This window comes from Haliotis rufescens, unplaced genomic scaffold (genome assembly GCF_023055435.1).
Source record: "Haliotis rufescens isolate VD_foot unplaced genomic scaffold, xgHalRufe1.0.p SCAF_18, whole genome shotgun sequence".
Classification (NCBI taxonomy): Eukaryota; Metazoa; Mollusca; class Gastropoda; order Lepetellida; family Haliotidae; genus Haliotis; species Haliotis rufescens.
In genome coordinates, this window is record NW_025963868.1 from 9805717 (window position 1) to 9832167 (window position 26451).

The 26451-nt window shown below is 40.4% G+C and overlaps 1 protein-coding gene across 6 annotated transcripts in view; it reads right to left on the reverse strand.

Moving 5' to 3' along the window:
- The window catches only part of LOC124120181, a 29768-nt gene extending 3530 nt beyond the window's left edge, over positions 1 to 26238 (reverse strand). The window contains exons 1-9 of one of the 6 annotated variants that reach the window (XR_006858793.2): positions 25708 to 26238; positions 21438 to 21821; positions 19384 to 19743; positions 17460 to 17501; positions 16629 to 16745; positions 15827 to 15854; positions 13842 to 13876; positions 12245 to 12305; positions 7705 to 7731 (exon numbers count right to left, since the gene is read on the reverse strand). Coding sequence is in view for 5 of the 6 variants with exons in the window: in XM_046482929.2 (XP_046338885.2) it covers positions 9960 to 10106; positions 12245 to 12305; positions 15827 to 15854; positions 16629 to 16745; positions 17460 to 17501; positions 19384 to 19743; positions 21438 to 21821; positions 25708 to 25765 (1197 nt within the window). In the remaining variant the exon portion in view is untranslated. Of the gene's footprint in view, positions 1 to 7704; positions 7732 to 8518; positions 10107 to 12244; positions 12306 to 13841; positions 13877 to 15826; positions 15855 to 16628; positions 16746 to 17459; positions 17502 to 19383; positions 19744 to 21437; positions 21822 to 25707 lie in introns of those variants that run through there. The other 5 variants (XM_046482931.2, XM_046482926.2, XM_046482930.2 and 2 more) reach the window with 5 other exon arrangements.
- Between the last annotated feature and the right edge of the window lie 213 nt (positions 26239 to 26451).

The window sequence follows — 26451 nt, forward strand, 5'->3', positions numbered from 1 at the left end:
GTAATTATATCCCAATTGCGTGGATCAATGCTCATGATGTCAATCACTGGATTGTCTGGTCCAGACCCGATTACTTACAGACCGCTGTCATATAGCTGGAATATAGCTGAGTGCAGCATTAAACAACAAACAAACAGTAGGTTACATTATCCAGGAACCGACAATGCAGAAATTCTGCATATAATACTGTTAAGAGGTCGCTTCATCTGGCTCCCGTTCCAGAAAGAGCTCTTAGCGCTATGACTATCGTACGCCCATGTTGAAGTATGGGAGTTACGATCACCTTAGCGCTAAGATCGCTTTGTGGAACTGCGCCCTGCTTAGTCTATTAACCAAGGTCAGTTGAGCAGTCATCTACCCAAGATGATAGAGAAAGTTAAATGAATGTTGTTTAAGGCCACACTCAGAAATATTCCAGCCCTATCACGGCCCACGGCCCACGGCCCAGACAGAGCAGTAATTTGATACGAGAGCAATGATCAACACCATCAGGGCACAATGATCAAGGAACCAGAACACCCAATCCTCATCAGAATTACTGATGTTGAGTGAGCGAGTGAGTTGGGTTTAACACCACTTTGAACAGTATTCCAGTTATATCATGGTGTGTCAGCTTAATGTGGGAAGAAAGGCCGAAGTGATGCAGGTCTCAAGACATTTACCACCTTGGCAATACCCACGAGCACCTAGAAACATGGTCAGGGAGGATTCGAACCCACGATCACGAGTGTCTGGCATGCCTAATGGACACAACTCTGCAGAGCAAATTACACCGCCTTTTACAACTGGGCCAGCAGTGTCCCCAAATTTATGTTTCATCTCCAGGATTTCACAAGCGAATCGTTCCCGTCCAATCTCGGTCTCATGGTATGCGATCCCATTCAGCTTGTAAAATCCTGTACACACCGCTTGGTCAAATGAAACTTTGTTTGTTGTTTAATGCCACACTCAACAATTTTCCGGCTATAAGACGGCAGTCTGTAAATAATCAAATCTGGATTGACCATACAATCCTGTGATTGACATGAGCATTGATCTAGCAATTGGGACTGATGACATGCATCAACCAAGTCAGTGAGTCTGACCACCCGATCCCGTTAGTCGCGTCTTACAGCAAGCATGGGTTGCTGAAGACCTGTTCTCTACCCGGACCTTCACGTGGCTGGACACATGCAAATACTTGTAGATAATGACTTCCCATAATGGCCATGCTATTTTGGCAATGTTAATGCACATGTTTCCAGCCTTTGTTAAAATTCAGGGCAACATGCAATGACACAAAGCTGAGTGAACGAAGCTAGACCAGAAAGCTCTGTGCATGATTCAATGGACCAGTTCCACTGGAAGATATGCATTTGATGTTTGACATTTCCATGTGAACTTTCGCATTCAAAAGTGGGTAAGATATGACAATCAGTATTGGGAGAAAAGGTACAAATAATCAACGTGAAAATTGTGAGAATATCTAGGAAATACCAAACTTAACAACCTCGGTTCATAAAATAGATTTGTCCAACATTGCTGTGATCGGACTGTATTCAGGGAGTCATCACTTAAATATATTTTGTAAACACTTGTACATGTTATTAACATTCTTAAAGAGGCTTACAAATTGTTGATATCTTATATAAGAAATACATGACTGCTGCGCCCCTCATGGTCTATTCTCCCTGCAGTGTTTTATTGTCCGATAAACACCTCCCACTCGTCGTTTATTTCTGAAGTACAAGTAACACCGGAAATAGGCTTCACACATTGTACCAATGTCGGAATTGAACCTAGGCATTCAGTGTGATGAGCGAACGCTTTACCCACTAGGCTACCCACCACCTCTAGACACAATAAATGTACGAACTAATGAACTACTTTGTGCCGAAAAGATCAAAATGTACTTCCAATAACGAACCATACATTATCAGACAAATACAAGTTCTCCAACAAAGAAGAGGTACGCCGCTTTTAGCAATATTCCATCAACATCTCGGCGGGGAACACCAAAAATGGGCTTCACAAAATATACCCATGTCGGGAATTGAACCCGGATCTTTGGCGTAACGAGCGAAAGCTTTAACCACAAGGCTACCCAACCTCCAGCATTTCAAGAAAGAACACTGTTTATACAAGAATTATATATGTCAGATTTATTTACAAAACAGAGGTTGTATACAAGGGTATAGCAAACTGCTATTAATATGTACAATCGTCACAAAACGACAAAAATATATGGAAAGTGTATATTCAATTCCTTGGTATATATCAATATATCTCTAACATATCTCTTACAAAACAATTACTTCAATACCTTGTGACCATCATAAGCAGTTTAAGGCTGATAAAGAATAAATATTCAAAGTCAATATTCAATTTAACCTCCCAGGCCAAACATTTTTAAGTAACACCATTCATCTTCCAAACATAACTTCAAACAGTCGTAGCTATGATTTATTTGAGAATTGGTTTGGGGGGGGATGTTCCACAAGGGATCCTAGCATTACATCGACTAAGGTGCAGGAGATACAGGTTCTACATAAGCTGGGAGAAACACATTGACTCAAACTGTTCCCACTTTGGTTCAATCCAAAAGCAGGGTTTTGGTGCTGGCAAATCAATGATAAAACAGATAAGTTCAAATGTGGGATTTGAACCCTCTTAGATCAAAGTACAACAGGAGGGTGTTTTGAGACAAGTCAAAGCTGGCAAGAAAGCTAAAATGAACTGGTAAACACTTCTCTGTATATTTGGCACATTCGTCAAGCTGACTAGATTGGGTTCATTAAGGCCAGACCAATTTCTTTCCTTGTAAACAAAACAACATAAAATGAAACGGTTGACTGACGATGACTCATACAACTTTTGGAAACATTTTTGCAATTACAACTTGATCTTTTACATTGTTATTGAACATGTTTATTCCTTTCATAAGAGACCATTAGTCAACTGTATTTTTCTGTTACAGCCTACTGCAACTCATCCTTGGTCATCCAGGGTATTACACAGTCTCACAGTGAGTGAGTGAGTGAGTGAGTGAGTGAGTGAGTGAGTGAGTGAGTGAGTGAGTGAGTGAGTGAGTGAGTGAGTTGTGTTTTTAACGACGCTTTGAACAGTATTCCAGTTATATCGCGGCGTATCAGCTTAATGTGGGAAGTGATGCAGGTCTTAGACGTTTACCACTTCGGTGAAACCCACGAGAACGGACGGGTATGGTGCTGACAAACCTTGAAAGGTGTCTTTTGATGCCAAATTTATCAACATGAGTCAATAAAAGTCTAAAAGTGTTCAGCTAACCAACTTGGTGGGCAAAGAGATGAGTGATGTCATTGTGACATCATGGAAACCGAAGACATCACAATGGTCCACAAAGCTTTCTGATGCAATTTCTTAGGAGTGAGAGTGTGTATGTTTTACACCGCTTTTAGCAATATTCCAGCAATATCACGGCTGGGGACACCAGAAATGGGCTTCATACATTGTACCCATGTCAGGAATCGAACCTGGGTCTTCAGCGTGACGAGAAAACGCTTTAACCACTAGGCTACCCGACCGCCCCCAATTTCCTACAAGGCATCGCTTGATCTCACCCAAGGACATCTCCTGAGGAAGCCAGTTGGGGGTGAATAATGATACATATGCAGGACCGATTCCACAGGTCAGTTTTGGAAATGCTGTCGCCAGCTCCAAGTCTCTAATCACAAGATTTTAGTGCTCATGGGATTGACATCACAACCAATCAAAAAGCACATCTCAACACGAGTTCGGCATACATCTACACTCAACACTGTGGCCTCATCCAAGGGAGAGCTCAATGTATTTAACCAAATCAGACTGTCAAACTTTTAGCCGAAACAAAAACGTTTTCGGAGTATTGGGGAAGAAGAAGGCATTCCTTCTGAGACAACACATAAAGTCAAATCGGTGAGTGAGTGAGTAAAGTTTTATGCAGCTTTTAGCAATATTCCAGCAATATCACGGCAGGGGACTCCAGAAATGGGCTTCACACATTGTACCCATGTCGGGAATCGAACCCGGGTCTTCGGCGTGACGAGCGAACGCTTTAACCACTAGGCTACCCGACCGCCCCTGCACTCAATGTTTCAATCATGAAGAAGTTGATTGGACGTCTATTTTCATCATGTGTTTTCGATCTCAACTCAAACATCACTATGGTAGTGAATATGTGCTGGGTATTTATAATAACATGGAGATGTGCTGGATAATCGAGGAGGGTTGCAACTGGTCAGAGAAAATGTAAAACAAAAAAATATAGTTGGTCTGGCGCGATTAACAAAATCAAACAATCGTTATATACCAGATCCATCAGTTACCATGGTTATCTAGGATAAATTAATCAAAGATGTGTTATGGACAGTTTCTGTGGATCGTGTGTGAGTTATGTACAAGGGAGGTATAAGCTGTGTATTACATGGCATAAGGCGGAGAAACTATCTATGTACACGTAACCTGGGAATATATTACTCCATGAACAAACAAGGCTCGTCACAAACGAAACAGAAGTGTTTCAATTTCAGAATGGAGGGTGAATATTTGTGAAAAGAACTACTTTAGAAGACAGGCATACAGATTGATTCTAGAAATCACTGAGTATTGCTGTCTAAATTCTAAATGATATACAAGAGAGAAATATACGTCTTCAGGGGAGGAGGAAGGGGGAAGATAGAAAGAAAACAGAGAGAGACACAAAGAGAGACAGACACAGAGAGAAAGAGAGAGAGAAGAAAGCTTCTGGCACTCGTTTGGAACCAAACGATTCAACTGAACAAAGCATTACACGGACCATGGTCTTCTTTCACAAAGTGATCTTAGCTCTAAAACTGTCTCAACTGCAATGCTCAAATACAGTCATCGTGCAAAACATGAATTGCATCTGTTATTGTTTTCACTGTCCTTGAAGGATCAGATTATTTTTTTCCATCTATTCTTTTAGGGCAACATTAATCACAACTGTTACTTAATACCCTGTGAAAGCATCACGCCATTAGCAGTTTCAGCTTTCAGTGAGGTCAAAGTGCAATGGTCAAATCAAGGTCAAAACTTAAGACATCCCCTAAAACTGAACATATACGTTATGCTCCACCACTTGGGTCCTACATTTACCAAATTCATTACATTATGAACAAAAATGCCCGAGATATGGCATAATGTCTTAAAGCCTGCCATATTGAAAATCAGGTTCTTTAAGAAACTGGGGGTCATCTTTAGCGGAAAGGTCATGTAAAGTTTCCGATTCACTGGTCCAGTGCTTCTTGTGGAGAAGATGTTTATCCCGTACACACAGGCCATGACATAAGCTCACTTGACTCCGTCAGGTGAGCTAAATACAGTAATTCTGAAACTTTGACTTGCAAGAGATAGCAAATTTCTACATCTACCTTCCTACCTTCTAGATTTGCACCTAGCTTGAAGCAGTCTCTGACTACAGCAAAGTCTCACTACAGCACACGCATTTTACATTTTGATTTATTATGTTAGGGACAGTACTAGTCAACTTCTGATAGGTATATTTCCATTATTGCAGGTAAAAACATGTCAGTCTGGCCCTCATTAACCTGGGAAACCTGTCCTTCTAATGACTTTTCTGGATGCAAATGTTTGGTATTTCGCTGTTTTATACTCGTTTTAGCAATATTCCAGCAATAACGCACACATTGTTTTTGCTTGTTTGTTTGTTTGTTTAAAGCCGCACTCAGCAATATTCCATCTATATGACAGCGGTCTGTAAATAATAAGTCTTCACCAGACAATCCAGTGATTGACATCTTGACCATGTGGGAAAACAAAACCTGGGCCTCCAGCAAGATGAGCGAACACACTAACCACTAGACCACCCTACCACCTATAAATAAATTAAACGTCTTCATAATCAAAAGCAATGATTTCCATAAACTGAACGCACAAATAGAGAGTTCGGTTTAACACTGCTTTTAAAAGTATTCAAGTCATATCACGGTGTGTCAGGTTAATGTGGGAGGAAAGCCCGAAGTGATGCAGGTCTCAGACGTTTACCACGTCGGTGAAACCCACGAGCACCGGTATGGTGCTGACAAACCTAGAACCGGGATTCAAACCTACAATCATAGGTTTCTGGTTTTCTGGACGCAACTCTGCACAGCGAATTGTTGTACCTCAGACCATCCTGAAGTAACTAAGGGCCCCTGTCTTTCACTATCCCTATCAGAAGTTGAACAGTGTATTAGGCTAAAAAAAATAATAGCATTGGTTCTCAGGTACTGCCCACATCATCATAAAGTTCATTGCACGTTTTGTTTTTGTTTCAATTTTCAAATAAGTATAAGAATTTTATATTTTTTTGAAAATGGAAATATAAACGAAACGTGCAACAGACTTTATGATGATGTGGTAGGTGCCTGAGAACAAAGACTACTATTTTTTTTAGTCTTATGTATGACAATATTTCAGGTTCCTGATTGAACTCCTGAGACAAAGACAAGTTATGATCTTCTAGTTTGATTGCAGCATATCATTCGATGTAGGTAGCATCCATGTTAAGACACTTAATTTAATTTACACTTAAGAATTGAACTTAAAAAATATTCACGAGAACAAGATGAAAATAACATGGATCTGTAATAAAAAATATATAAACCTTAATTCTCATGTAAAGTGTCCCTGTTTTGTGATGAAATCTTATCAAACACCACACATAACAGATGAAAAGAAATTGTGCATGTTCCATTAACCCAAACCCACAAATTCTTAGCACTGAAATGTATTGAGTGACCTGCGAGCAAAGATTCATGCAAGTGTGAGAGTACAGTGTAATAAAGAAGGGGAGACAACTCTGGAGGGAGCGTCTGATGAATTCATGTGAAACGTATCAAATATGATGTACGATGTACATGGTGAGTGAGTGAGTTGGGTTTTACGCCGCTTTTAACAGTATTCCAGTTATATCACGGCATGTCAGCTTAATATGGGAGGAAAGACCGAAGTGATGCAGATCTTAGACGTTTACCACTTCGGTGAAACCCACGAGCACGGGTATGGTGCTGACAAACCTAGAAACATAATCGGGGCGAACCGGGATTTGAACCCACGATCAAAGGTTTCTGGCGTGCCCAAAGGACGCAACTCTGCACAGCAGCGCCTTAGACGACTGGGCCCCCCGTGCCCCCCGATGTACATGTTGAATTACAACAATTTTTTTAAGGCAATTGAGTGGGTGAATGAGTGAGTGAGCGAGTCAAAAGCTATCATTACATATTCAGCCTTAATGCAAAAAGAGGCACACGTAGGCATTGCTTAACACCTGAAAATGTTGGCATCCATTGTACATTGTGACATTTGAAAAATAATACTCTTTACACCAAGTTCAGAGTAGACCAATTCAATTTCTAATTTTATGTACATCCTTGGTCAAAGTACCAAGAGGCAATATTAATTTCCAAAACGGTTGATTTTGCACAACAAAAAATGTTTTGAAAAAAGGATATCCATCCTGCAGGATTTGTGTAACTGAGGTTGCGGTTTAAAAAAGATAAGGCTGCAGTAAACACAAAGGCTTGATAAATCATTTGACACAAAATCCATCAAATATATGATGTATCACTTATTGGATAAATGAAATATTCTGATCACAAAATATAAGAATACCAACATTTGAAGGCAGTTGCTTTCGTCAGTTGCTGTTGTTCACATCTATAGCAGACAAAGGGCGGGAATACTTACAGATTTACGATTATGATACACAGGCTTCTGTTTAGAGAGAAATGGTCATCTGTTTACTTGGATGTATGTGTCCTATGTCGGAGTGAGTCAGTGAGTAAGTTGGGTTTAACGCCGCTTTTAACAGTATTCCAGTTATATCATGGCGTGTCAGCTTAATGTGGGAGGAAAGCCCGAAGTGATGCAGGTCTTAGACATTAACCACTTCGGTGAAACCCACGAGCACGGGTATGGTGCTGACAAACCTAGAAACATAATCGGGGCGAACCGGGATTCGAACCACAATCATGGGTTTCTGGCGTGCCCAAGGGACGCAACTCTGCACAGCGAATCGCGGCGCCTTAGACGACTGGGCCACCCGTGCCCCCATCCTATGTAGGAGGGGCCTCATGGGAGTGGTCACTTCACAGTAGCAAGTAATGTCTAACTCCGCAGTAGCCAATACTAATTTAACTTGAATTGAACTAACTCAAACAAATTGGTGGAATAGGCTTTGAAATGATATTTTCTCAGTAAATAGTTGAACAGGGACATGTTAGTTCTTTCTTTTCCCTCGTTTTTGACGATATTCATGTTTTATTGAACTTCCTGCATCAACGCCTAAAGAGACCAACAGTTATAATTTCGGCTTGTCTTTTTTCACTTTTACACAGAGTGGGAATATTCTATTTTCAGTAAGCACTCTTTCATCAATATATGATTTGAGTGAAATGACAGTGTCAACATTGGGTTTTACATTTTCCAGAAATCATCATTCACATCACTAAAGCAGAGATAATGCCCCGATGGCTAGATACATAATGACACGAGAAGTATAAGAAACCTGAATATTTTATACAAAATATTAGAAACTCTTGATGTATAAGTATATATATCTGAACAATGATGTCACGTAAATAGCATACAAACAATGAAATACAAAAATATTATTAAATCAAGTCTTTACCAATCTTATCATGGCAAACAAAATTGTAAATAATCACGGTAGAGAAGATCGTACATCACTATGGATCTACCATTGTACCCAAATTTGTCAAAGGTGCTTAGTTTGGAATTTTAAAGAAATCCCCCAAAAGAAAAGTCTGTGTGTATTATACACGACAGATATATTTTTCTAGAATTTAACTGCCCATAATCAAGGGTGTATTGTAACACACGAGTGCGTATTATACACGAATAAATAAGTATTCTGTACATTGATCAATCGGAAGGAATTGGGATTGTTCACCAGCCAATATATTAGCAAATATCTCCGCAGGCGCTTATTTATTAGAGTTGGGCCCTTATTACATCAGATACGGTATCTTTCAAAATGTTTGTTGTTTAACATCACTCTGCAATATTCCAGATATATGATGTCTGCTGGTAAATAATCAACTCTGGACAAGACAATCCAGTGATTTTGATATTTTGAGCATAAGGGTAGTATGACAGGCAGCCTATTCGTGTAGTCGCCTCATACAACAATCATAGGCTGTGAGTTGGCCGCCTGTATCTCAGAGTACTGAGCCACCAGGAGACTATGTACAAAGTAGTTTTGTTCCAATCGTCCGAGAGCCACATTCTCGTATACCTTACTACACTGCTACTGCTATTCATATGAAGATATGCCATTTAAACCTAACAAATAGCCTATTAAGCCAAGCAGTTGTAGTTATAAATATTCATGTGGAACAAGCATACAAAAATAATTTCATTCATTGTATGAAACATACGTCTGAAACTTATGATAAACTTCATACCATGTTGGAAAACTTTTGTTTTGTGCTACTAAAACAAACATATAGTCAAAACAATTATTTTTGAAAAATATTTCACAGATGTAAAAACACGTGAAAAAACTGAAAACAGTCGGAATGTTTTCCTATTCAGCTGTTGAGTAGAACGTCGACTAAGAATGAGGGTAACATCAGTCATTTACCTGAACAATAGTCTTAGCATCACAACTATTGTAATTTAAATCTATGTTAAAGTATAGAAATAACAATAATCTTAGTACTACAACTGTTGGAAATCTATGTTAAAGTATAGGAGCTACAAGTGTCGTAAATCTAAGTTTAATTAAGAGTCTTAGCATGACAAATATTGTCAGTATAGGAGTATCAAAAGTCTAAGTGCCAAGATCATTCTGTACAAGTGGGTCCTGGAGTGTTTCTCTATTCCAATAGGGGAATAACTCTTCGTAATGCACAGTGTAGACAAACTGATGTTCAGACGGACATCAATGTGTACTAATGTTTCTATCACAGAACATGTTTTCAAAACAGACGGATGGATGCATATTCGGTTGGCCCATCTTTTTGTCTGTAGGCAGGCTCTCCTTTCTCAGGTAGTCTAGCAAGGTCAAGGTCGGCATAATGTAGGCCTTCTGCGTTAGCATTTCGATCTTTTTTGTCATCGTCTTCCTGCAAGACAAGGTGAGGTGGCAGAATTTAAAAGATTGTCATAATTTCCATGCCATGTCAATGTGGACTTATTATTTGAAAGTTTTTGTTCACTTCTTTAGAGGTCAAGGTCAAAAGGTGAGAGTGAAAATGACAATGAATTCTGCCACCTGTTACCTGTGTCCAGAAAGTAGGTCATTGTGACCATGACCTATGTCTATAAAACAAAAGGTCAGCATGACATTTATGAATATAACCAAGGTCACTGTGGCCATGGCTGTTAGGTTGCTGTGACCATGATCCTAAGGTCACTTTGACCTGTAATGACCTGTAATGACCTGTAATGACCTATAACCATAAATATGTTGCCAAAAACTTAATTGTGATATTAAATCTGATTTTCTTTCCAAAAATATTTGTATTTAGAAGTTAGAAAAAATAATTTGGCTTCAATATTATGCTATATTATTATATGTCTCACAATCCATTCCTATTTATGCTATATTTGCAAAAGGCATCAAAATTTGTCACGATAAAAGAAATTGAAATTGAATGCAATAACCTTTTAGCATGATGCATAAAATAATTTAACTTAAATAAATCATGGAAATATTTAATTGTATATAATTGTTTTATTAATTTTGTTTATTGCTGAAACATAATAAACACAATAATGATTTTCCCTATTCATCTTGTCATTAAAACGAGGCTTGCGATGTGGAAAAATAATATTTGTCCACAGGATATAAATATTTCCAAACCTTATCCTCCAATGTTTACAAGTTAGGGGGAAAAATAGTCATATATAATGTGACTGGCAAGCAGGCACAGAGGGAGGTTTCAATTCTTGTTCAATTAACAAGCATATTTATTTTCTAATTCTGAGAAGACTGGAGTCCTTATCAAATTTCAGACAATAAAAAGTTTTGACACTCATGTTTAGTTTATCAAGTAAATTGGGAAATGTGTTTGTCAGAAAATAGATAGTGTTATCGATAAGGGCTGTTACGATTCACTCGCATATTTGGTGAATCGAACCGTATCCATTCATGGCCACTAGAATTGAATATTCATGAATATGCAATCATGTGCATTTACATACCCTGTACCAAAAAACATCCATAAGAACATATCATATGCATAGATTCCTTCCAAGACAACACTCTTATAATATCAAATTTGACGGTATTGTGGTCACTGGTCATTATCGCTTCAGAGCACATACTAGTACCTGGATAAGTGCAGTATATAAATGTATAATATATTAATAATTAACAGACCATGTCAAATAATTTATGTTGTTATTGTTTCACTGAATATAACAAATAATACATCAGCTGCTGACTTGTTATTGTATTCGTGAATTAATATTCATATTCGTTACCCTATATTTGTGATATGAATCGTATTCGCCACAGTGTATTCGTTGCAGCCAAATTATCGATTCAATAAACCAATCCGATAAACTTGAATTTTGGATTCGATAAATATGCAAATGGAGTCACTTATAGGGAACTACTTTTAGTGAGTGAGTACTATCTTACGCAGCTTTTGGCAATATTCTAGCAATATCATGGCGGGGTACACCAGAAATGTGCTTCACACGATATACCCATTTCGGGAACTAACCCGTGTGTTCGGCATGACGAGCGAATGCAATAACCACTTAGCTACCTACCCCTCCTCCCAGAATTACTTATAAGCTCCGTACATCGATGCAGTGTTCCCAATAAGTTTAGATTGAGGTTTCACAATGTGTGATAAAGACATGGCTACAGGTCAAATGGCACCCTATGACAAATGGGGATAACTCAAACATATTCATACACAGTTACTTCATTGAGTGAGTGAGTATGGCTTTACGCCGCTTTTAGCAATAATCCAGCAATATCACAGCGGGGGACACCAGAAATGGGTTTCACATATAGTACCCATGTCTGGAATTGAACCCGGGTCTTCGGCGTGACGAGCGAACGTTTCAACCACTAGGCTACCCGACCGTCCCAGTTACTTCATTGAGTGAAATCACGGCTTAAACATTATTCTAAGCACACCTTCATGAGAGAAACGGATGATATCCTGGTGTGGTTTCCTATCTTGTCATATCATGTTATAGGAACAGAAACTAAGCACTTTGTTATGTTATCGAAGGTACTCACCCGTTGGTCATAGCTGGCCGGGGTGCTGTACACAACATTGGGGGTCATTTCCGGCCTTTCACTGTGAACAGAGACAAAGTTCCTACGTTGAGTCTGATATCAGTTATTTTTTCCCTTTTCTGACATCTGAAATTTGGCAGATAACAACAAAGGTGAGGTGAAAAGTTGGTTTGTTTGTTTGTTGTTTTATGACGCACTCAGCAATATTCCAGCTATATGACGACGGTCTGTAAATAATCAAGTCTGGACCAGACAATCCAGTGATTAATATCATGAGCATCAATCCACGCATTTGGGATCGATGACATGTATCAACCAAGTCAGCAAGCCTGACCACCCGATCCCGTTAGACACCTTTTACGACAAGCATGGGTTGCTGAAGACCTGTTCTACCCCGGATCTTCACGGGTCTAAGGTGAAAAGAGGATTTAACATCGCATTCAAGATTAATGCACTTATATTGCGAATTGCACACGTGTGTGGCTGCTTGTATTAGTCGGGACTAATGTCGGTTTTCTTCAGTGCTAGCCCACTGAGATACCATGCCGCAGTTTGATATGGATACCCCAATCAGAAAAAGTATATGGACCCCAGCACACCAGTCCTTGTTTTAGCCTCCTAATGTGTTCTAACCCAGCAGGGGATTAAACCAGCAGCCTTCCGATTTGTGAGAAGTACTAGAGGCACGGAGCCGAACACTGTGTGTGTGTGTCCGTGTGCGTGTGTGTCCATGTGTGGTGTGTGTGTCCGTGTGTGTGTGTGTCCGTGTGTGTGTGCGTGTCCACAGGTAACTATTGTGCGATACTGTGTACTGTGTACCATGATACAGGGAACTATTGTGCGATACTGTGTACCATGATACAGAGAACTATTGTGTGATACTGCACCAACACATTACATGTGTTTTCACCTAGAATTAGTAAATTAGTAAGCATGCATAAAACAACATTCATGTCAGGAGCGACAGTGCGTGGGGTGAGTGAGTTAACGCAGCCAGTGTTAAACAGCAGCATCAGCGTCTGCACAAAGTACAACTTCGGTCAGCTTTATTCAGTACCTGGGTGGAAGGACCTTTGGAGGGAATATTATTTTGTGAGCTGAACCATTGGGGCTTTTAAAATCGGGCCTTTGACAAAGAATCAGTAATGCATAAAATGAGCAATGGTTCCTATAAATATGAAACTATTCTTGTCAGCAATCCCCATTTTTTATTTGTTTGTTTGTTGTTTACTCGCAATCAGCAATATTCCAACTATAGGATGGCAGTCCGTAAATAATCGAGTCTGGATTAGACAATCCAGTGATTGACATCATGAGCATCATTCTACTCGGGATCGATGACATGCATCAACCAAGACAGTGAGTCTGACCACCCGATCCCGTTGGTCGTCTCTTACAACAAGCATGGGCTGCTGAAGACCTATTCTAACCCGGGTCTTCAAGGGGACCCCGTTCTGAAGGGAGAGAAGCAGCGAGAGGTGACAGGTTTGTACAGTCGGGAAGCGAGAGGGGTAGGCTTTCTTAATGCAGGGTAATCATGCTAGAATGAAAGGCAAATCAGCAGTGACTTTATCAAGGGTTTTGTACATGGGCTCACATAACATATGCTGATTCGACTGAGGACGTAAATTACTGAAACACAAAAAATACATAAGAATATTTTGCCTACAGAATCTGAGGTGCTTTTAGCCATTTAACAATTTTGCTTCAACTTTACAATTCCAATGTTATTCTTATCAACAAGATCAAACTGACTTTCTACACGTGGGGTAGATCACACTGTCTAATGCTATATTTTACAGATTCTTGAATAAACAATTTAGCTTGGGTAAACAAATATTAAATTTTTTTATTTGTACCGTTCACTATCATTTTTTTCTGTGGAATAAACTTGTCTTGGTAGGAGAGTTTGGTGAGTTTACATTATGCTAAATCAGCTTATAGTGCAGAATATTAAACATTTTACAGTGACATTTATGTCACACTTTGTCCTCTCTATCAGGAGTCTGCAGACACCACAGTCGATTCAATTACAATCTGCAACTACTATCATGACTAATCTCAAATAATGTTCAAATTTTATTTTTTTTATTTGAAAAAATAGAACCACCATTTATTTATGGCACCCTTCCTTGGTTTTGTTTTTTGGGGAGACCCCTCCTCTATCACTGTGTTATCATTTCACGACAACCAGGATCTATTCTATTAACATGCCCACTGAGATACCATGCCGCAGTTTAACATGAATACCCCACTCAGACACAGTATACTGACTCCGAGCAGATCAGTCCTTGTTTTAGCCCCGTATAGTGCCAGCCCACTGAGATACCATGCCGCAGTTTAACATGAATACCCCACTCAGACACAGTATACTGACTCCGAGCAGATCAGTCCTTGTTTTAGCCCCGTATAGTGCCAGCCCACTGAGATACCATGCCGCAGTTTAACATGAATACCCCACTCAGACACAGTATACTGACTCCGAGCAGATCAGTCCTTGTTTTAGCCCCGTATAGTGCCAGCCCACTGAGATACCATGCCGCAGTTTAACATGAATACCCCACTCAGACACAGTATACTGACTCCGAGCAGATCAGTCCTTGTTTTAGCCCCGTATAGTGCCAGCCCACTGAGATACCATGCCGCAGTTTAACATGAATACCCCACTCAGACACAGTATACTGACTCCGAGCAGATCAGTCCTTGTTTTAGCCCCGTATAGTGCCAGCCCACTGAGATACCATGCCGCAGTTTAACATGAATACCCCACTCAGACACAGTATACTGACTCCGAGCAGATCAGTCCTTGTTTTAGCCCCGTATAGTGCCAGCCCACTGAGATACCATGCCGCAGTTTAACATGAATACCCCACTCAGACACAGTATACTGACTCCGAGCAGATCAGTCCTTGTTTTAGCCCCGTATAGTGCCAGCCCACTGAGATACCATGCTGCAGTTTAACAAGAATACCCCACTCAGACACAGTATACTGACTCTGAGCAGATCAGTCCTTGTTTTAGCCCCGTATAGTGCAAGCCCACTGAGATACCATGCCGCAGTTTAACATGAATACCCCACTCAGACACAGTATACTGACTCCGAGCCTACCAGTCCTTGTTTTAGCCCCTCATTTCCAAGTGCCAGGCAGGGTAACAACAAGTTCCATCTTTTAACGTATTATGATACACTAGATAACCAAGGACATGTGGTACCCCCTTATAAGATATTATTTAACCTTGGATCCTGATGACCCGAAGGGACACAACTCCATATAATGGACTCTGAAAGGAGGTGCAAGTGGTTTGGGTTGGATGGGGATGTGAGAGGTACTCCAGTCATATCAGTCGGGAGGAAAGGGATGCAGGCAAACCAAGGCTCATAATCTGGGACTTGAACCTTCGATCAAAGGGACACAACTCTGCACAGCAAATCATGGCATCTTATCGCGTCCCGCCCCCATGACCTGTAAGAATGGGTGGTTAGTAGGCCAATAAATGTGTGCATGCAAATTAACCCATATCGCTAGGATCTAAATTGCACTGTTTAGTTTTGTCCCAAATCATTACAGAATCCACACTTACTCTCTTCCATCTTCTTCCTTTGTCTCATCTGAAAATGAAAATGAAAGACTTATTTTAGACAACTGGGACATGAAATAACAGTAACTATTCTGTATTGAAGAAATGATGTACATTTATTTATTTTATATACATATGGCCTATTTTTTTTTGTCTCGTTTGTGTGCTTGTTTGTTGTTTAACACCATACTCGGCAAATATTCCAGCTATATGACAGTTGTCTGTAATTAATTAAGTCTGGACCGGACAATCCAGTGATCCTCCTTCACAGTGAGTATGGTTTTACGCCGCTTTTAGCAATATTCCAGATATATCACAGCAGGGGACACTAGAAATAGGCACATTGTACCCACGTTGGGAATCGACCTGGTTCTTCAGCGTGACGAGCGAACGCCTTAACCACTAGGCTACCTGACCGCCCGGGAGACCCAGAGCCCGACCCTGTGGGTAATACAAGCTAGGAAGTGAGTGAGTGAGTGAGTTTGGTTTTACGCCGCTTTTAGCAATATTCCAGCAATATCATGGCGGGGGACACCACAAATGGGCTTCACACGTTGTACCCACGTCGGGAATCGAACCTGGGTCTTCGACGTGACGAGCGAAAGCTTTAACCACTAGGCTACCCCAACACCCCGAGCTAGGAAGAGAGTGAGTGAGTGAGTTGGGTTTAACGCCGCTGTTAACAGTATTACAGTTATATCGCGGCGTGTCAGCTTAATGTATGAGGAAAGCCCGAAGTGATGTAGGTCTCAGACGTTCACCACTTCGGTGAAAGCTAGGAAGAGAGATCCAGTGGTATACTCACAATGCTCGCCACCACTTTTTTTCTTGCGAATGACGACGATGACAACGACGACAATGACGATGACAACCAGGATAGCCACGACAATACCGGCAATCATGCCACCATCCACTCCAGCTTCTGAAACAAGAGGCAAGCACCTGATGTACACAACAGAGACATGTTCAACAGTTACCCATTCGCGCAAAGTGTACTGACCCTAGTCCCATCGGCAACTACAACTGTGCATACTACTTGTTACAAGCAGTGTCCGAAATAACCGCCTGCCTGCCTGTCCGTAGCTGGTAACTATTCAGTCAGGCTGCATAAAATTTTCCTCCAGACTGTCTCGCAGATAATTTTAAGACACTCAACATGCTCAAGTAAGTGTTTGCATTAGTTCATATTTTCTAAAGGTTGCATACAAGTAATTTTTGAAATGTATTCAGGATTATGTATAAATAACAACTATGTATACATGAGACTTATGAAACAAACACTGATGAACGCTTAATGTGCTTCCGTAAGCATGTTTAGGCAGTGGTTGATTATTGTACAGTCTCATTTCAAACATTCACAGCCAAGTCTTCTCTGCGTTACACCATGGTCTAATGTCGACACTAGGGTCTTATGTCGACACCAGGTTCTAACATCAACACTAGGGTCTACTATTGACATAACTTTCATATTGATGCTACCGGCTAATAGCTGCTGATTTCTCATCTCTGAACTAAGCATAACTCCATGAACTTTTGAGCCTATTTGAACCATTAAAAATATGTTCTGCACACAGGTCCTGCCTTGATAGAGCTATAGGTACCGATATTGAAATTCATTCTTTCTGGGAGAACTCACCGCCAGTATTTGAACCAGGAGCAGAAGTTATGGGTGCTTGTCCTGGAAACATAAGAAAATAGTTTGTAAAAATATGGAACTTGAGTGAGTGACTCAGTGCGGTTTATTGCCACTTTGAACAGTATTCCAGTTATATCGCGGCGTGTCAGCATGATGTGGGAGGAAAGTCTGAAGTGATGCAGGTCTCAGACGTTCACCACTTCCATGAAACCCACGAGCACGGGTATGGTGCTGACAAACCTAGAAACATAATCGGGAGAACTGTGATTCAAACCCACAATCATAGGTTTCTGGGGTGCCCAAGGGACGCAACTCTGCACAGCGAATTGTGGCACAGATGAATTAGACAGCAGTGCTGAATTCATATCATCTCCAGAGGGGCACTAACCTACTTACACCACGTCGAATAAAGAATATCATGCACTTTATACAGTTATGAAAAGCCCTGAACCAACGCTTGCTCCGATCTCATCGAAATTGAGTCGTCATTCCTCGGCATGCGCACACACAGGGAAGTTACAAAGAAGGGGAACTTGATGAAACCATGGACAGATCACCATGGTGGTGTAACGCCAGAACAATGGAAAAACACACTTTAGTGATGTTTTATTTGTTTATCCTTTAACACCGCACTCAGCAATATTCAAGCTATATGACGATGGTCTGTATATAATTGAGTCTGGACTAGACAATCCAGTGATTGACATCATGAGCATCAATCCATGCAGTTGGGATACGATGACTGGCACCACCCGATCCTGTTAGTCGCCTCTTAGGGCAAGCATAGTCGCCTCTTACGGCAAGCATGGGTTGCTGTGTAACGCCAGAAACACAATAGACATGACATAACACACCCTTGTGATGTAACGAGTATGAGGAATGAATCTATGATGCTATCCTCTATTAGTTTTCCCATGACTCTTCAATCAGTGGATTGCTAGCTGCAAATGGAAACGTTCATCATCACTGCATTGGCTGAGCCCTACATCAAGTCCATATTTTCTTGTGTACATTTTCGTTTTTTTACAGAAACACTAAAAACACCCCTTCTGAGCATAGCACCTGTAATAGCTATTGTTAACAATTGATACCTTAATTTGTCAACATTGTACAAGTTAGGAATTCACAATGCCTATGGTAAAGTGGTACTAGGTACTAGAATTTGTACGGTATTGAGAAAGCGTAATCCCCAATGTTGTATTGCCATCAGGCCACAGAAAACATGGAGGACAGACTTCTTAATATCCCCCACAAAGGCAACTTGTCGTGGACAAACTTGAAGCTTGAAACTTGTTGCCATGGAACTAAAAAAAACAATATTTTAAAAACTCCCAAACTTTCAAAAGGCACCTGTTCACCACTTGACCTATCCATGTGCCATGTTTGCTGTAAAAATATTGTTCAGTTTTCAAGATCTGCTCCAGGAACAAGCCCTTCTGCCATTTTCTGTCCAAGTCAAAGTAGTTGTCATGGAAAGTCGAAAGAATTAATTAATAAATTATCCCAAACTAGCAAAAGGCACCAGTTCACCACTGGACCAATCTATGTGGCAAGTTTGCTGAAGTAATATCTAAGGTTTCAGAGACATCTTGCACAGACAAACCATTTCATAATTATGATGCATTGATACATGTAGTACAATAGGTTGCTGCATATACACATGAGTGAGTGAGTGAGTGAGTATGGTTTAACGCTGCTTTTAGCAATATTCCAGCAATATCACGGCGGGGGACACCAGAAATGGGCTTCACACATTGTACCCATGTCGGGAATCGAACCAGGGTCTTCGGCGTGACGAGCGAACGCTTTAACCACGAGGCTACCCCCTATACACATGATATACCTGTCTTAATGTATTCATGATAAAACCTGCTGGCAAGCTTCTCAACAAAAGAATTAGGGAATGCTGTTTAAGACAACTTACCAACAAGAAAAACTGTCTTGTTGGTACTGTAGTCTTCATTAATGACAGAACACCTGAACTGTCTCCCATTGTCTAGATTCGAGACTGTATGAAGCAGTGTTGACGCCCCGTTATACTGGCACCCCCCTGACACAGACACGGGAGTAGGAGTCTCATAGGTGATGTTTTGGTCGTTTGGATATCGTGTCCAGGAGGCAAACTCGTTGTCTATAGATCGCCACTCCCATGTCCACAGGCTCTGGAGATTGTTCACATCAAACTGGTTCCCCATCCTGCCTGTACACCTGAATGAGATCAGCTGACCATTGTCATAAGTGGCCCTGTCGGGAGTAGGGAACATCTCTATCTGTTCCGGGTAAGCTGGAAGATAGAAATGAACAGAGTGAGTGAGTGGTTTTACGCCTCTTTTAGCAATATTCCAGCAATATCATGGCGGGGGAAAACCAGATATGGGCTTCACACATTGTACTTACCCATGCAGGGAATCGAACCCGGGTCTTCAGCGCGACAGAAATGAACAGAAGGTCAAACCAAACATTTCAATTGCTTGACCAAGGAGGAGCAATAGCAAAGATTTGTCTTGTATGAGTGAGTGAGTTTAATGCCGCTTTTAACAGTATTCCAGTTACATCACGGAGTGTCAGAATAATTTGGGAGGAAAGCCCGAAGTGATGCAGGTCTCAGACGTTTACCACTTAGGTGAAACTCTTGAGCAGGGGTATGGTGCTGACAAACCTAGAAACATAATCACGGCGACCCGGGATTTGAACCCACGATCATAGGTTTCTGACGTATTTTGTTGGAAGCTGCTGTCAACAATATAACAGAACTGCAGAGCTCCAGATAACTTCTTGAGTAATTGAATTTTTACTCTAGGGTTTCTATTTTAATTGGATTATTACATCTCATTGGGTAACCAATATTTTTTCAGTCATCTATTCATCACTCTATTGGGTTTTTCCCAACATTGCCCAAAATTTGTGAACATTTAAGATTTAAAAAACATTGAATAATGTTTTAGATGTATATAACTGTTCCAAATATATAGGCTGGACTCGGAAAGTAAATTAGCTTGTAATTGTGTTTGGGAAATTAGCTCCTTCGTACTCATGTTGAAAAGGCTTCATTGGGTATTTACGCATGCTGTTCTTATACATTTGAGTTTTTCATTTAATGCATGTCTTTCTGTACTCAAGTTAATTGAACATGTAGCTCTGGAACTGCCTGTAAATATCTGTTTGTATTTTCACGACGCACTCAGTAATAGTCCAGCTATATGGGTGTAGTCTGGGTCAGACAATCCAGTGATTGACATCACAAGCATCAATCTATGCAATTGGGATACGATGACATGCATCAACCAAATCAGCAAGTCTTGACCACCCAATCCTATTGTTGCCTCTTAAAATTAGCATAGTCCCATCTTACAACAAGGGGTTGTTGAAGACCTATTTTAACCCTTCGCTGGGGACCAATAAATAATTAATTGTTTGATAGGCATTTCTTAGAAGTTGACAGATGAAAAAGTAGACACAATTTATAGACAATAAATTCTTTATTTTACCGTAATGGCGACATTTCGGTATAGAGCCTTGCCTGGTTTGACAATGGTATAAGGATCTATACCTAAACGGTGCCATTGCAGTAAAATACAGAAGTTGTTATCCATAAGATGTGTCTACTTTGTCAATAGATAATCAAGCCTGACAAGACAAAGCTGTGATTGGTATTTTGGGGTATGATGACATGCAATGAATCAAGTCACCAACCTGACCACTGATCCATTTAACCAGCTCTTCCCATGCTTACAACAAGAAAAAGTTTCCAAGGTTAAATTACCCATTCAAAACATCAAATCATGTTTATGGGACTTAAGTAAAGAATTGCAAACCACAGTCCCAAAGGGGAGAAATTCGGGATCAATGTAGTCATCATCAGGTTTTGACATGAAACTATAGACCTTGGTCTCATTGGCCTCAGTGAGTATAATGGTGTAGAATGGGTTTCACATCAAAGTTTTATTACACTTTTGTATTCAAGCCTTTCAAACTTACTTATAGCTGTGATGTTGGTGGGTGTCTCATCACTTCCAATGGATCCTGCCAAGTATAGGGTGGAGCAATAGTATGTAGAAGCAGCATCAGTGCATCTCAGATCTGTCAGGATGAACTGTATGTTTCCTGTTGCTCCAGTGATAGAACCGGAGGTACTTATCCGCTGCTGTAGACTTGTGTCCACTACTGTTACTGACGAACCTGTGTTGCTCATTCTTATTATAGGCTGATTATCACCAGTAGAAGGTTTCCTGCCAATCTCTATGCTATACAGTTCTGTTATCCCATTTGCATCTGGAGTACAACTTACAGTCAACTCAGATGTTGGGTTACTTCCCCCAATAGTTATTTGTGTCGGTGATGTGGTCAGCCTTGCCCCTGTGGCTGGAACAGAAAGAAAAAACTCAATTGTCTACAGACAGATCACCCGCATTACACAAAGTAACATGATTAAAAACTGAGATATCCACATACATATGATACACAGTACAAGATCATTTAAGTTTAACTAGCATGATCAGCTCCACCATGTCCACCCCTCAAGGGACCACAATAACATTTTGGTCATGATATTTTGTTATACAACCCTTCACTCAACCTTCAAAATTAGTTGGACCTCCTCCGTGGTCTAGTGGTAGAGTGTCTGCCCAGAGAGTGGAAGGTCCAAGGTTCAATCCCCGGCCGCGTCATACCAAAAGACATTAAATGATGGTACTTGTTGTTACCCTGTCTGGCGATTGTCACACAGGGGGTAAAACAAGGACTGGTCGGCTCGGAGTCAGTATACTGTGTCTGAGGGGGGTATTCATGTTAAACTGCAGCATGGTATCTCTAGCACTATAAATCGGCATTGGCCGGACTAGTACAAGCAGCCACTCACACACACACACACACGTGCATGCACATCGCTATATAAGTGCAATAATCTTGGACACGAAGCTAAACCCAATTTCACCTCACCTCAAAATTAGTCCACAATAGTGCTTGAAGCAATTGTAAAATCCCTCTCTGTTTGATTTGTGGAATGTGTAGGGGCTTGTTCTTGACATATTTTTATTAGTGTTTGTAATGTCAAGCATGGCCAGTGCCCTGTCTTTCCCTAGTCAATAAGAACAACCCATCAAAATATAGGGAAGGGAGGTTGGACTGTGTTATGCATGTTATGTATTATATTATTAGTATAAACAAGAGTTTGCCACTAACGTGGCTATAACCCCCACCCCCGTTGCAGAATTTATGACATAATTAAATCTAAACAAACCCTAATCTTTTTTAACCGAGGTGGAACTTGTCATGAAAATTGTAAAAAAAAGAGAGTTTGCAACCTAAGTCCATCTTGTTGCCATGGAAACTTAAAAAATAAAGATTTCTAAAATTTCTAAATAGCAAAAGGCACCAGTTCAGCATGTACCTGACAGACCTGCAAAGTTTGATGAAAAAATATTGAACGGTTTCTGAGTTATGCTCCGAAAACGAACCCTACCCTCACAGAACCCAAGTCAATCTTGTTGCCATGGAAACGTAAAAAATAAAAATTTCTAAAATTTCTCAATAGCAAAAGGCACCAGTTCAGCATGTACTTGACAGACCTGCAAAGTTTGATGAAAAAATATTGAACAGTTTCTGAGTTATGCTCCAGAAACGAAACGTGACAGACAGACGGAGCCCGTTTCTATGTTTTTTGGCAGTGCATGTGTGATAATAACTTTCTATCCACAGTTAAGCTAACAAATTTCATAAATATCTGGACAATACCTGGATGGTGATAAAGTTCAGGTTCTAGTACTATTGAACAGGGTTTTGACAAGAGTGTTGTGATAGTCTTTCCATTGAAATGCAAAACAATGCTCAAGACACAAATTATTGAAACATTACTTCTGACATAAGAATGCTTGAAATGTCTGTAACAAGTACGTCTATATACATGATATGACATAGTCCCCACTGTATTCCAGTCAGGGAATATTTTGCAGAAATACCCTTCAGTAGAGAAATGTACCTATCTTGCAGAAAATACCATACTGCATTTATCTGCCACAGAATTCGTCAAATACACTGCAGAATATTAACATGTGGGTCGAAAGCTGGTTTTAAACATGCAAACAGACATTTATTCCCTTTTGTAACAGTTGACTTTTTTATTATTGCTTACTGAAAGTGCATGTGTGTATATTTCCACAATTGGTTGCAGAATCTACAAACATCGACAACAGAGTTTCCAATCCATGACCCCCCCCCCCCCCCCCCCCCCCCCCCCGAGGTACTATGGTTATGAAGCATCAAGTCCATTCCCCTTAACCTGAAAATGGTGCGCCTCAAAATCTGGCCCTGACAAACCAGATCGGGCATACTTGGGATTTATCCAGGATTCTAAACAGAGAGCCTGTGGCCGGGTGGCAGACAAATTGAAAAAAATATGTTATTTTTGTTTGAGTGAGTGAGCATGGTTTTACGCTGCTTTTAGGAATATTCCAGCAATTATCACGACGGGGGACACCAGAAATGGGCTTCCCAGGTCTTCGATGTGACGAGCGAATGCTTTAGCCACTAGGCTTGCTACCCAACCGCCCCTATTTTGTTTGAAATTGGGATTATTAACATGAATAATATTTTTATTTTCTTACATTCAGAGATGGGCCTATTTTTAACATTGTTTTTGTAATTGCATTAAATCAGTGTTAGACATTGGCACTAGTCCAGAAGTCCTTGACAAGGGTTGTAGCGAAAACGACACCAATTGGCAAAAACGGCACCTCGACTCAAGCGAAAACGGCAACTATTGCCTGGCGAAAATGGCACCTTTTTTTTTTTTTACCTTGGTCAAATAGGTGCTATTGAACTTATATGGTAACTTGCAAACACCAATAATTGTGAGATGCTAAAACAAGTTTACATTAAAAAATTAGCCTCTACTCTGACTATAATTGTACTAAGCTTATATGCAACACAACTTATTGTGAAAACATGACATGCTTTGAAGAAAAATAATAGAAATTAAGCTCACGTCGCCTCTTACAAACAAAAATAATTGTGAAATAAAACAAGTAAGAAATTAGACCCCTACTCCAATTTACTCGCCGACTGATTGTGAGGCGCAGTTAACTTAATGTGAAAACACTATACGCTTTGAAGTGTTAAGCACCTTTACTCAATTTGAGCTGAAACTGTATTTAAGAGGCCTAACATGGTGCTGTCAGATCCAAATTATTCACAATGGCCTTTCGATGTGTTGCATGAGAGAAGAATGTCAGAAAACAACAACATGCTGTGATAACTGTGACCATGTAAAGAAACCATATATATTACTACAAAAATCGTTCTTATCATTAATAAAAATAGAGATGCTGTTTTCGCCCGACACATAGTAGCCGTTTTCGCCAAATGCGGTGCCGTTTTCGCCAGAGAAATCGTGACGTTTTGCTGAGGTGCCGTTTTAGCCTGCACCCCTTGCCAAACTGCCCAATAGTTAAGGTATCATAAGGACTAGTAGAAATTTTCCCTTTTTAAGGGTTTTGCTATATCTTATTATTATAAGGACTAGCGGAATAAAAATGTTAGTTTCTACTGCTGATTAAATGCAATAACATATAACTGATATAACTGTACTCATTTGAATACATATCTGTATTTATATCTCTGCTTAGTATGGCTGACAAACTTGTCAAACGTTTGACTTAGATAAGTACAAACACTTTCATTATTTTCATTGGATCTTCGGATTCATGACTATATATTGTATGCAGCACTCAACGCGAGCCTATTTTGACACGGAATCCCCAGGTGTGTGTTTTATTTTCCCAAAACGATGTCGCTACCCACAATTCGAAATGTTTCTCAAACGAAATCCCACAAAAAATGTCGTTTCGTGATATGGCATTACCCCGATGACTAAAAATACATAGACTGGCGTGTTGTACTACATTTGACAATCAGACAGGTCACAAGTTGATCTCACTTGCTCAAATAGTAACCTTCTCTTACAACATCGTTTTCACAACACAACAAACAACATTATATACTAATATTATTTTACATGTGTCAGTATGCTGTAAGTATCGTATATTCCCGTTTTAACACAGTTTTCACACACGTTATCGCATTAAGCATGAACACGGAACGATAAACGCGCGTACCACGCGAAGCCATTACCCACAGCATTCAAACCCAACGTCCTGTTGGTATCTAGTGTCACACAGCTATTTCAAAATGTCCGCAATCCTCGATACAACTACAGGTGTATAATGCTCTAGTATGACAGGTGATGACTTACCTGGTTCCAAAACGAACGCTGTAATTATGCAAACACTTAAACATATCCAAGACGCCATTTCGGCATATGTCACGGCAATATCACGAATATTTAACTTTCGAAACGCCGCATACGACTCTCTTCCTTGTTGCACACCACCGTTGCACACCTGTCCGTGACCTCTGTTGGCGGAGGGATATCCCAGGTAAATCGCGATCACCCTCAGGTAATTAACAGTCCGCTTCGCTCCCAAGTCCAGTTAGACTGTTAATGATCACTGATTGACAGGCAAGAAGGATTAAAACAGATTGAGAAATGCAGTTTGGGAAAATCCCAGGTGCTAAGTCGTCACGCGGAGTGACACTGGGTAGTGATGAGGCTCGGATTGGACAGGTACTTCGCTGGACAATCCTGTTTGAATTTCGGCTGTTGTTTATCAGCGAGGGGTTTGTTGTCTTGGCAGCGAAATAGACAAAAACAGCCCTCTGAGTGTATTTGTTCGCGCTTGAGACAAACTATTTTAATTACACGGATTGCTGTAGTTATTTGTGAGATGGTTTAATCAGCCCTGGATGTAAATATCTGGTCAGCGGGGCGTGCCCCAGTCCTATTTTGTCAATGACTGTGACAAATCGCTTTCCGGTTATCCTGATACAAGGATATGCCTATCCGAGACGTATATATAGTGTATGATCTAATATAGATATTTCCCTGAAATGCTGTGACACACCGAACGGGATGTAGCTGCTGTGTCACGATACTGTT